The sequence below is a fragment of the Amblyomma americanum genome, chromosome 1 (assembly GCF_052857255.1).
Source record: "Amblyomma americanum isolate KBUSLIRL-KWMA chromosome 1, ASM5285725v1, whole genome shotgun sequence".
NCBI classification, from domain to species: domain Eukaryota; kingdom Metazoa; phylum Arthropoda; class Arachnida; order Ixodida; family Ixodidae; genus Amblyomma; species Amblyomma americanum.
The window spans coordinates 36681305-36693734 of NC_135497.1; the positions used below are offsets into that span (position 1 = coordinate 36681305).

At 48.6% G+C, this 12430-nt stretch overlaps 1 protein-coding gene across 6 annotated transcripts in view; it reads left to right on the forward strand.

Annotated features, from left to right (window-relative positions):
* hts (adducin 1-like protein hts) overlaps positions 1-12430 on the forward strand; it is a 103587-nt gene that overhangs the window by 16687 nt on the left and 74470 nt on the right. For all 6 annotated transcript variants that reach the window (XM_077645441.1, XM_077645442.1, XM_077645439.1 and 3 more), the window contains exons 2-3: positions 7387-7574; positions 12089-12377. In XM_077645441.1, coding sequence (XP_077501567.1) covers positions 7405-7574; positions 12089-12377 — 459 coding nt within the window. In that variant the 5' untranslated portion in view covers positions 7387-7404. The remainder of the gene's footprint in view (positions 1-7386; positions 7575-12088; positions 12378-12430) is intronic.

A 12430-nucleotide genomic window follows, 5' to 3' on the forward strand; every position in this document is an offset into this window, starting at 1 on the left:
CCATGCTCCAGCGCATCTCCGCTGCTTTCGCTTTCGGAACGTCATACCACATGGTATACTACAACGGTTCGTGCTCGGAAGCAGCGAAAAGTGACAGCAAAAGAATGCGAGCAGTGGTTGCGTGATTCCGGCGCCGATAGCGGGGAGGGCGGAGTCCATTTCCAGGGGAAGTCGGGAGAGGGAGCATGCGGGGAGAAGCGTGAGTCTACGAGGCCGGTCTACAGTGGTGGCGCTTTCTCTCTCTCTCTCTCTAGCTTGGCCGCAGTGCAGCCCCTGAGACTTCGTGGTTTGAGGTGCCTCCTCCGCCGCTACTCCCCACCCCACTCACTCGTAGCGTACGCGAGCCGAGGCGGTGGTCGCGGCTGCCGCTTCAGTTGCGGTATCGGCGCGATCACGAAACGTTTATCTGCGTGTGACTTCCGAGAGACGACGGGGGTTTTCTTTAAACATTTTCAAGGTGATTTCGCCTACATTTATTTCTTGTTTTGGTTTCCGTTCTGCATTGTCCTTACGGGTCCTCGCGAAAGTTTGTCACGAAAACCTGAATATAACGAAAAATCCAGGACTGTCTATATCCTCACCCTCTTTTTTTTTTTTTTTGGTTGGGTTAAGGTAACTGTAAATGCACGCCAACCCAAAGCTGCAACCCTTCAGTGCAACCCTTGTTGAGTCGACTGCTCTGTAGTGGACTGTCAAACGCCGAGAGGCCCTAGGACGACGCCCTCCAGGAGCGTCCTCACTCATGTGGGAGCTCGACCGTGTGCTGTGTGAGTCCGGCCTTCAGCCGGCAAGGTGAAAATTCCTGGGGTGCACTGAAGTCTGCTTAGGTGCAGTAATGCGAAAACATTTCTCTCTCTATACTATGTTGCTGCGTGTTCGTTTCGTTGTGCCTTTGCCGTTTCCAAGTCGTGCTCTCGCTCTTCAGTTCTACCGCATTCGAAGTCGCGGGTCCTGTTGCTACAGCGTCTAGTAAGCACACCAAAGTACTGATCAATTCGACTAAATCACCTATTAAGGTGTGAATTTATTCACTAATTTAACTAATTCGATCAATTTAAATCGATCATTTTGTTGGCGATTTAAATTGGTTTTTATTTCATTAATTCGGTAAATAATTCGTAAATTGGATTGATTTGTGAAGAAATTGACTTAATTCAGCTATTTGCTCAAATAACTGTCCATTTAAGCATTTTTGGTGACTTAATTGTACATCCATACTGATTGCGCAATTATTCAATAAACTTGTATTAATTACTCCTATGATGGATGACTGTACCCACTCATGAGGCAAGAAAGGCCCAACGTGCCGCTGCGGTTTGTGGGCCGCTGAGGGCATACGTGTGATCGGGTGTCGCTACTCGTGAGGTTCCATGTGCCGCCGCTGTAGTGTGTTATCCTCCCGACTGTTTCGGAGCGGTGCCGTTCGGTGGAGGAGCCACATATTGTTTGCCGTCGTGTACAAATGCTTTCTGTCGTCCTGGTTTTGCCCACTCCAGCGACTGGATTGTTTACACTGGCTTGTGGCTACCTGTTCCATGTGTTGGCACATCCCAACCACAGCGGTGGCCAAGTTGTTCGAGCATCCGCCTCGCACGCGGGAGGTGCGGGGTTCGATCCCCAGTGCCGCCGGGTACCCACCGGTGATACAATGGGCACAAGCTTTCCCCTGGTCTGGTGATCTGCTAGTAAGGGGTGAAATGCTTGGGAAATGGGTCAGATGCTTGGGAAATGGGTCTTTGACCCCACCTTGAGAAGTCGAAAATACGTTGTGCCGCTTTTTGGCCATAAATGCCCTTGCGCCATAAAAGTCCATCATCATCGGCACTTCCCGAGCGCGTCGTATCAAGTATTCTTTGCTTGGCGAACCTTTTTGCGTGCTAGCTTTGTGTGCGCCCACCTCACGGATGTTGATACGCGGCCGGTAGCGATGTTTCTCGCGCTTTTTTAAAGCGAAAGCTGTAATAGCTGGGTTAACAGACTACGCAACTTGCGGCGCGAGAGCTCAGCTTCAATATTTTTTCTTGATTAAAATTTCAGCAATGAAATGCAATAGACTGTTCTGTTAATCCCGCCGTAGTTTGTATTTTTACTTGGCCCATCGCAAGGTTGAATACAGGTGTTTATGGTTCGAAAGTCAATTTTTGTGCAACTTCAGTATTTTATTTCACTTCGACGCATTCAGTTTCATCAGCTGTAATAGACATCTAGAGAAGCAACATAACTACTTTCTAATTTCCGAGAGGAAGTTGATAATTCTTAAATGTCAAAGTATAATTTTTATTTTATTTAAATTCTAAAAAAAAAGTGTTTATACCGGCTAAAAATCAGACTTATCGAAAGCCAGAATCTGGGCAGATGTCATCAAAAATTTGTGGGGCGTTTTCTGAAACTTGCAATTTTTTGTATCACTTATTGCGCGGTGCCTGGTTTTGCGCCTTTTCGAAACGTTCAAATTGCGTTCACCTCATGACAGTTTTTTGGGCAAAAATATTTTAGGCTTAGATTACGATAAGTTTCCTTGAGATTTTTTGTTTCGAACAAATGGGTGATGGTAGAGCGCAACGTTTGCGACGTCTGGCGTGGAATGACCCAAGGCCTTTAGTGGAAGCATTTGGGAGGCACGACGAGAGAGCCACGTAGCTCGAAGCACGAGTGAGGTGTCCCCCCGGCTGACCCAACGGAGGAGGGCTCAGGGTGCGTATAAGGCGTCACTAGCCTATTTGCCTCGTGCAAGCGGGTCCTGGAAGTGTGCCGGGAACGCGATCCAGCTGTGCTACCTTGGCGCTGTGGGTTCTTGATCCAGCAACCGGAGGCCGACTGTGCACGTAATCGGCGTTTGCTGGTTAATCGTGCGCCACCAGACTCTTTTCGCTTGGAATCCAGTGTGTTGCGATCGCATTGGTGAGGGTTTGCAGAAAGCAATGGGGAGCCAGCCGAACAGTCTCCCCCTCGGAGTGAAGTCGGCGTTGACGAGTGTGCTATCGACCTGCATCTGGTGTGCGTGATGCCCCCGAGTTGCCCCGGCGACCGCCGGCGCCAGTCGGCCGCGCGGTGCGGAACCTCGGGCGGGCTCCGTCTAGTCTTCCCGGCGCCTTTTCTCCTCTCCCGTGCGCCCCTTCTTCGGCGCCACTGTTGGCTCAAAAAGAGGGCTGCTCCGTCTCTCGCCGAATAGGGCGTGCAGAGATTACTAATCCGAAGGCATTGTTCCCTGCGTCGCGTTTGTTTTGTGTGCTTCTTCTGGAAAGCGGCGAGAAGCGTGATACCACCGCGCAGTATGGCGGACGTAATGATGATGGGCGTTGTCCGGGCTAATTCGACTGGAGGTGATGGGCATTGAACCGGCGGTTTGCCTTTCTGATGCCATGGTGACCGCCGCCGTGTTGATTGCGTGGTGCCCCCCCCCCTTGTGCGGGCGGCTCATCCTTTTCAGTCCGTCTGCTCTGCTGCTTGCGTGCCGGCAGCGTCGCCTCTCTGGCGGCCGGCGACCCTGAATGACGTCCCGCTCTTTACATATTCACCCATTGTGTGCGCGTTGCTTATCCGGGGATGGCGAGGCCGCTGTGGTGTTTCCGCCCGCAGAGGGAAAAGTGATTCGAGGCGGCGGTCGAAGAGGGGCAGGAACGCCTACGTGATAATCGCTTATCGACAGTGGTTCTTGGCCGATTCGCGCAGTCACGTGATTCCTGTTCGTGAATGAGGGAGGGTCTCTTCCTTTACCGGGTTCGTTCGTGAACATGCAGTAGGCACTGTTGCCTGTGATCCGCGTGCTTACTCAAAGTAGTCTGGCGGGCAGCAGTCGGGCAATGATATTCGTGCAGGCCGTGTTCCTAAGCGGCGTTCCGGCTTGAACACTTCGTTTGGGTCGCACTGAAACGGTGGCAACATGTTGCGCAGGCCGTGCTGTGTCAGTCAGGCAGGAAAATAGGTCCGTGTACCCCGGACCAGTGCGCAAGGTGCTTCCATTTTTTTCGGTCTCGGGACAATGCGCTACAGGGGGCTGATAGCGCAGGGGTGGCTTGCTTTCTCCGGTGCAGGCGGCGGTCGCCAGAGGCGCTGTCGAACGGACCTTTCATCACCATCATCATAAAGGGGGCACATTTAGCCTCGAGAATGGGGGAAGTGACGGTTTTTGAGACCCGCTGACAATGTCGCTTGATTTATGCGCTCCACGGCCTGTCTCATGTGCGCCGCACGACGCGTGTTTGCCCGCTCGTCCTGTGCGGGGCGCTCCCGGCGCAGCGTCTGATCAACGACGCCTCAGCAGCTAGACGACACTGGCGGTAGCGTTCTGGGAGCAGCTGCGCCCAGGGTGTGAACAGGGGCCTTCAGTGGGCCAGCTTGTTTTCAGTGCAGGGCGCATGGAGGCGAATGCAAAATGTATGTGCACACGACGTGTCTTCTGGACGGCCAGAAATGGCTCCTCCGAGCAGAATGAGCGGCCCCCATCACGGGCGGTTCCCTTGCCCGTGACGGGCGGTTCCCTTGCCCGTGATGGGGGCCAACGAGGCCCGTCGTCCCCGCGTTTCCTGCTTGGCTGCGGCGGGCCCTGTCCTCCCCCACGTCGCGTTTCTCCGTCGCCGCTGTTGCTTCGTTATTACTTCCTTCTCCAACGCGTGCACGGCCGCTGCTGTCTTCTCGCCTCTCGGCAGCGGCTGGGCTGGAGTGGGATGCAACTTAAGTCTGCAGTGAAGCCCCGCCCACGTTCAGGACCGCCGCACTGAATCCCTCCACGACAAAAAGTGGTCCGTTGTTAAAACTTTTCTTCTTAAATCACAAGAAAAAAATCATAACCTCTTGGGTTAGACACCTGGATTGTTTAATAGTCAAACATTAAAAAGCAGATTTCGTTTACTGTTGTTATTGGCTAGCGGACTACTACAGGATGCCGCGGACCGTGGCCCGGTGTTAGCAACTGCTGTTTTTTTAAGTTGTATCTTACTGTAGTACTTCATTTCACTTTGTATCCGGTGTTCTCGGTGACATGGGCATGCATTGGGCTCAGTTGGTCTGCAATTTAAGTACAAGGTAATGTTCTACGCCACTACTGATCTGGTCATATTATCATTCAGCGTGTCATACAAGTTCAGTTATATGTGGTATGCACTGGCGCACAGCCGCGGTGCGCCGCCGCCTAAAGTCACTGGAACGGGAAAAGTACCGCAACCATCGCCGGAGCCGCCGACCCGCCGCCATATTGGTTCCAGCGCCGCTGAAGCGACGGCCGCGCGCTGTGCATTTTGCACAGAATAAGGTTTTGCGAATTGTGCGTGCTTTTACAGCAATTAAGGAAGAATACCGTTGTTCACCTGTAATTAGGCGAAAAAAGGCTAATAAGGCGGAAGCCTTTCTAGGCTCATGGAACGAAAAGCTGTCCGCGGCTGCGTGACCGGATGTGTCATCGTGCATTGCAAGGCATCTAAAGAGAGAAATTTGACCTTGGCCTGTATGGGCCAAAACCAATGTCCAACCGAATTTTACTACCGCGGACACAATGGTGACTTCCAAATTTGGCCCGAGCCACTCCCAAATTTAAGTTTTTCCCACCCGCTGCTGAAATTTGACTTCCGCTGGTATGCACTAAAATCTATGTCCAACCTAATTTGACTACGGCGAACACGACGAAGACCTCCAACTTTGGCCCACCCACCCCTGGAATTTGACCTCGGCCAATATGGACCAAAATCGCTGTCCAACCTAATTTCACTACGGCGAACACGATGACCTCCAAATTTGGCCCACCCGTCACCGAAATTTGACTTCCGCTGGTATGCACCAAATCAATGTCCAACCTAATTCAACTACAGCGATAAGATGATGACCTCCAAATTTGGCCCACCCACCCCTGAAATTTGACCTCGGACAATATGGACCAAAATCGATGTCCAACCTAATTTCACTGCGGCGAACACGATGATAACCTCCAAAACCGCATGCATCGGAGACTCGACCGCTAGTCGCCAGGCACTATAGCTGAACCTATGTCGTAAACGAACGTCACTTCGATTGGGCAGATGCACTTGTTAGCGCTGCTCGAGCCGGTCGAGAAAATGAGAAAATAGGTGCAGCGACGAAAGTTCGTCGCGGGTTTCATTGCCCTAGATTCTGGGATCGAAGCTCTGGTAGTGGTCAGTGACAGTAGTGCTTCCATGAAACCTCATGTTTATGCAGTTCAAGCACATTCACGGAGATAGGTGATCCGGCCAAGCGCTACAGTGTGTACGCGGAATTCAGGATAGGGGCCCCTACACTAAATCGATGTAGCAACCCAATTGGTGTTTGATTGGTGATGTCATTAGTATATCAAATTGGTGAGCCACTGATTTTGTGATGTCATAATTAAGAAGTCGCATGAATCGCTTATAACTCAGTAATTAATGAGGCCATCGTAAAACTAATTAGATATTTGGATTCCTCTAGATGAGTAGAACACGTTAGATGCCATATTAACTAATAAAGTTAATATTTAGTTATGGTTAGGCTTAAATTTAATTGCTTATGATTGACCGATGACGTCATGATCTTACTATTGGCATATTTGTAACGGGTTCAATGAGTAGAACATGTTAGACACCAGTATCACTTAATTAGGTTAATATTTAGTTATGGTTAGGCTAACATGGAGGCCGTGATGGTAGCACTCGGCAGCTCACAAGGCGATAGGCGCCCGCTCGCCGTGAGGTATGGAAAAGTAGCCTAATCACGTGTTAATACATCACATGGACGATAGAGTGCGCTACCAAACAGCTAACGCTCATTACTTCGTCTTCCAGACGGTGGCGGCATAATTTTTTTAACACAAATGTGGTCATAGATTGTCCACGGCCGGTCAAAAAACAGCAAACTCGGGTAGGAACTAGTTCACTTTTGCACTAGAGTATTTGCTTGCTGACACTTGATAGTCCACACTTCGTTAATGTCGTTCGTCAGTGTCGTGTCTCTTTTTCGTGTCGGCTTCTGACAGCAAAGAGCACTGTGCAGAAATTAGTGTGCTGTTTTGGTAGTGATGGAGGTTTCCGTGCCACCTCGTGAGCTTGCAGTATCGCCGTCCACAATAAAAAGATGCCGCTTCGGTGGCCACGACTCGCCATTAAATATTTTTGCCGTCATCACCTCTTAATGTCACAAATGTTGTATATGTTGTGTTTTCTGCTTGAAATATAACTGAAATTTGATTGTTTGAAGGCACTGGGTTCGGAGCTTGGACATTTGTACTAAGCATGAGGCCATTTTGAATAAAGTTAACGAAATTTGTGGGTGCTGTAAATGTTGATTGTATAAATGTAATTGTGGTACATTTATGTGCATGCAGAAAGAAAACCCGTGCGTGCTGTGCCTGTACATAAAAGAGGTGGAGGGTTTCACAGTTTTCGCATTCGTATCTGGCAGAAGGGACGCTGACGGACGATGGCCGAGACCAAGGCTCAGACCAACGGCCTGTCGGACGGCCAGGCCAAGGCTGAGAGGTACGACCCTGACGACCCCGAAGCACAACGCCAGATGTGGCGGCCCCCAGACATAGAGCAAGACATGAAAGAAATGGAGCGTCGCAAGCGTGTGGAGATGATCATGAACAGGTGAGTCGGTCATCATTCATAAACTCATTCTGGGCTGTTTTGTAGCACGGCCAAAGAAAAAGCCTTTCTGTCCTGCAGGAGATGCTGTCATGCAGACGCTATGGCTGTAAGCAAACAAAACTGAATTCTGAACTAGGTACTCCTGGTATTTATAAGCAGTGGTAGTGCTGGAGTTCTTCAGCTCTCCAGACAAGCATGTGCTCATCTACACAGTGGCGAGTAAAAAAGGTAGCAAAAGTGGCTACTGAGCCAGTTGTGCCACATATGCTCGAAAAGGCTGATCTGCTACATTTTGACTAGATGAGGATTCTGCACAAGAATGCGACGCATACAGTGGAATCCCTCTGTCGTAAGGTCACTTGGACCAGCAAAAATTTTACTGTAGGTCTGTTCGATTCGCCTGCACTCGCTGCACCAGTTCTGTAATATTCTGCGGTGGTGCGGCGAGCATGCAGTGCCAGTTCTGGCAGTTCAAGTGCAGCTTTGCACTGGCTGCTTCCAAAACGATTGGTCAAGTGCAGGCCTCGTCGCCTGCAGCCAGCTGTGCGCCGCCTACCTCAATGGCTGCCGACATCCCAAACAGCATGAAGAATTTTCAAACGGCACATCGCAGCAAAGTGTCGCCGTGAAGAACCAGCCGTGATGCATGTGTACCTCGCGGCAGCTGGCACAGAACGCATGTGTTTTTTTGCTCGACACGACTGAAGTGTGTGCACGCAGAGTTATATATTATATGCAGTTTTTGCAACAGCGTGCATCATGCTGCATGCACATGTTTGCTTTTTAGTGTGAAAGCATTATATGGCTCAGTTGTATCCGCAAAACTTGTCTGCAAAAGGTGTCCACATGACTTCACTCAAAATTAATCAGTGTGTAAAAGTTTAAATGATAATGAGTAAGAAATTAAGTGTTACATGCTGGGATGAAGAATGATGTTGCACCATTAAATAGTAAAGGCAGTTGATAAATTCATTAGTGTAATTAGGGAAAATGAGTTATGATCAGTGAAGCTGAAAATAACGAAATGAAAAATGATGTCATCACTAATTAATGATAGAAAACCGCGCCCGCCCAAGCGACGGTGCTGGTTTGAGCAATAGATATCTCAGGAGCAGAGTAAATCCCAGCGATGTCATCACTGGTTGACCTCAATGTGGTGGCAGTATTCCTGATACATTCACCAAAATTTTGAGCAACCGTTCGTCATACAGCGTTCTGGATGCTGTCATAGCACTTCGCTTTGCGTTTGTCAAGTTAGAGGCTAGCTTGCGACTGGCGTTCAGACCAATGACATATGCAGCTTCAGTTGCATGCTTTAAGGCATGGTTAAGGTGTCCACTGAGATGTTGAGATCTGAGAGCTACTCGCTGTTTCCTCTTAAGTGCCCTCAGAATTTTAGTTAGCATACACATCGAGTATTGTTGTTACAGTAAAACCTCGTTAATTCGGACTTCAAGGGTGCGCAAAAAAGTCCGAATGTCGAATTATCTAATGGCCCCACAGAACTGCCAAAAACTGTTCGCATGAAAGCAAAATTTATATTGTGGGAACCTGGGCAGCTAGGCAACAACAGCGATTTCTCGTAGTTCCATCAAATGTTTTAATTCGTGCACGCTATCGGGATCGGCTGACGCAGAACTGCTTCAAAATAGTAAGGTTCTCCTAGGCTTCATTCGGTGCCCAAAACAGTAGCACCGGAGCTTCTTCACGTATGGCATCGCATATGAGGAGGCTGCACTGCACAAACAGGAAACGGCGCGTGATGAGCGCGGAGTTTCGGTTCTCTGGGAGAATGGAAATACCACGCGGAAGGGAAGCACTCATTGGTGCCGGTGAGGCAAGACTCCTTTGAAAAACAAACAAAAAAAGATGAGCAACAAGGTAGTGGTCTTACCAAACGGTGTGTAGCTTGGCTGGCCCGCTGATATGCACAGCCTATAGCTGCCGTGGGCTGGCGATGACTGGAAACGAAGCTCCGAAAACGAAACTATGCGGCCGGACCCTCTCTCGGCCTATCAACTGGAACCTGCCAACCGTCAACACGCGTACCTTTGCGTGCAGATCAGAGGGATGCAGCAGATCAGAGGCCTGTGGACGAATATCTGCATGATCACCTGTCGAGCACGTCATGTCTCGGCAAGGCGCCCTATTGGGGGCCCGTCCATCCGAATTGACTGATGTGAGCCCTGTGGCATCCAAATAAACGAGCTTTCGATGCCATAGGCTTGCATGGGCGTTTGGCGGGATGTCGGCAGCAGTGCTAATTTCTGAATTAATGGCGGCTGAATAAACGAGGTTTTACTGTAGCCGCGCTGCCCCTTGTACATTTTCGGTTTTGGAATGGAGGGTGGTTTCCGGCCCAGCTCTGGTTTCCGGATGATGACAGTCGCGATGCCATGTTGCACCCTGAAACGAATGGCGAAGTTCAGCATCACGAGAGCCAGCTTGCGTCATGCAGGCAAATCAAACGTACCTTGTATCAGTTGTTAATATGACAGCATGCCTCTGAGGATGCTGTATGGTAATTAACTGGCTGCTTACTTAACACATAGTGTAGGCTTATGAAAGAAACACTCAGAAATACCTTACATCCTGCTCTTGTCACACTTTCATATGATATTATTTTTTTTCTGTTATCACATTTTATGCTACATGTTTGTGATTTTACGTGTTATAGGACTACTGCATTTGCATGTATACAATACAGTTACAAATATAATGAGAGTTTGATTCTCTGTGAAAATCGAAGCTCTGCATGAACATGACGTCGTCCCCTGCAGCTTCAATCTCATTTGAGAGGCAGTATTTAACCCTTTGTGGGCCAGCATATATTTTTTTCAAAATTGGTGAAAATTTGTTTTGCACAAGCAGATGAGGTGCACAGGAGTGGTTCTCAACAATCCACAACTTTAGTACAAATTGGTCCCTGAAAAAAAGGGGGACATAGTTGTCCCATTGACCTTCATGGGTTTCCTCTCTGAGTAAGTTTGTACTACCCACTTGATGAACTTGTTCGCACTTGTTTGCTTGTTCACGCTACTTTTTCCGTATTGGAACACCACCGGAATCTACTCATTTGTTCAGCTTTCTCATGTTTGGGTTCTTTGCTGACGAGCCGAACTTTACGCAACACGCCAACCATTTTTGTCCATTTTTTTTTACCCTCCTTGTTCATTCACACACGCCTCTTGCAACTGGCGGTTCTGTATGTTTGGCCTTTGATGATTTGGCTCCCACAAACTACCTATGTTTGAAAATTACTGCTTAAAAATTCAATCGTTAGGCTTAGCTAAATATCCACCTATTTTGAGCATGGCGAAAAATAGTGCTTTCCTCTTATTACTTTTAATCTCAAATCTTCAGAGCACGTGTGCATTGTGATCTCTAGTTGTTCTTCTCTATGCAGAAAAAGGAATGACTTGGCATTTTGGGTTTGTTTTTTTGCCAGATTGAATATAGCCAAGGACATCCAACACACCCAAAAAAAAACGAAGTTTCAATGTCTTGACTTACTAACCCATGTAGTGGACGCGGCCGAGCTATTTTTAAACAAAGCATTGAAACCTTCAGATAGATGGCATCACAGCATAAAAGGACTCCTGTATCTCACTGCCTCTTAGGAGCCTTTTAGTATGGAGAAAAAGGGACGCACGTGTCCCATTGTCCCACAAAGAATTTAGAAAGGCACGTGACTCAAACGCGACAAAACCGCCGACACAGTAACCCCGTACCTTGCCGCCACTGCCATGACTTCATTACTGTCCACTGTACCTTCACACTACACTCTGTGGGGTCATCGCTGATCACCAAACTCGTTATTCATTGTCGCATTTCATCAATAGTTTGTTTGTACTAAAATTTTGGATTTTGTTGAGCTAGTACTGTACCACTATGGTAAGCACCTGTTATTTTTTGTGGAAGCACATAGGCAATGTAATTTTTGTGCCAGTCATCATTGTTGAAAGCCAAGGACTGGTCATGGAAGCCTACATTGATGTTACTGACAGTACCTAATTCCATGTGGTGCTCTTTGCCGGTAGTTGGCATTGTCTTCTTGAAATGGGGGCAGGTTTCATGTGTTCAGTCTGATGGCTGTAGGTCCTCGTCTGGTGTCATCTTGTGACTGATTTTTCTGACTCCAGTGCTCAGATCAGGGCATTGCTTGCTTTTCTTATGGTGAGAGGATTAAGACGGCAGTGCAGTGTTGCACAAAATTGTAGGGAAAACGTATTTGCTGGCAGGTTCTACACTTGTAGAAAGTACTGCTGTTCAGTGTGTTTGGAAGTGAGCAATTGCAGCAAAGACCAGTACACTGTCCCAGTTTTGAATAAAATGATCGTACCTAACGATTCATGTTTGCTTGCACACATTCACCATTTTAGGGCAGGAAATTTTGCTTGGTTACCCCCATTTGTTGAGCTTGCTATCTTTGCTCACAGAGCGCCTGCAGCAGCATATTTTATTGTGGGACCTCTTTGTAGAAAAGTGTCCATTTAGCTGGCGTTTGTGTGCAGCCAACTGTTTCGGGAGGAGCTTGAACGCATCATCGAGTCGCAGCTCTCAGAGGGCTACACTCCGTCCAACATGGCAGCGCTGCAGCAGGTGACGGAGCTCTTGCTGCCTCATGCAACAAAGCAATCGACGATTAGAGGCGGCCGCTGCTTGGTTCCCATCAATGATGTGCGTGGTATTGATGGCCTGCGTTACTCTAAGGGAGAAAAGTTGCTGCGCTGCAAGCTGGCTTCTTTGTGTCGTCTGCTTGATGCATATGGATGGACCACAGCAGCCTTCAACCACATCACGGTATGTACAGTCTTTCCCGCAAGTTGCTTGTTCAGGATGGCTTTGCCTGTCTG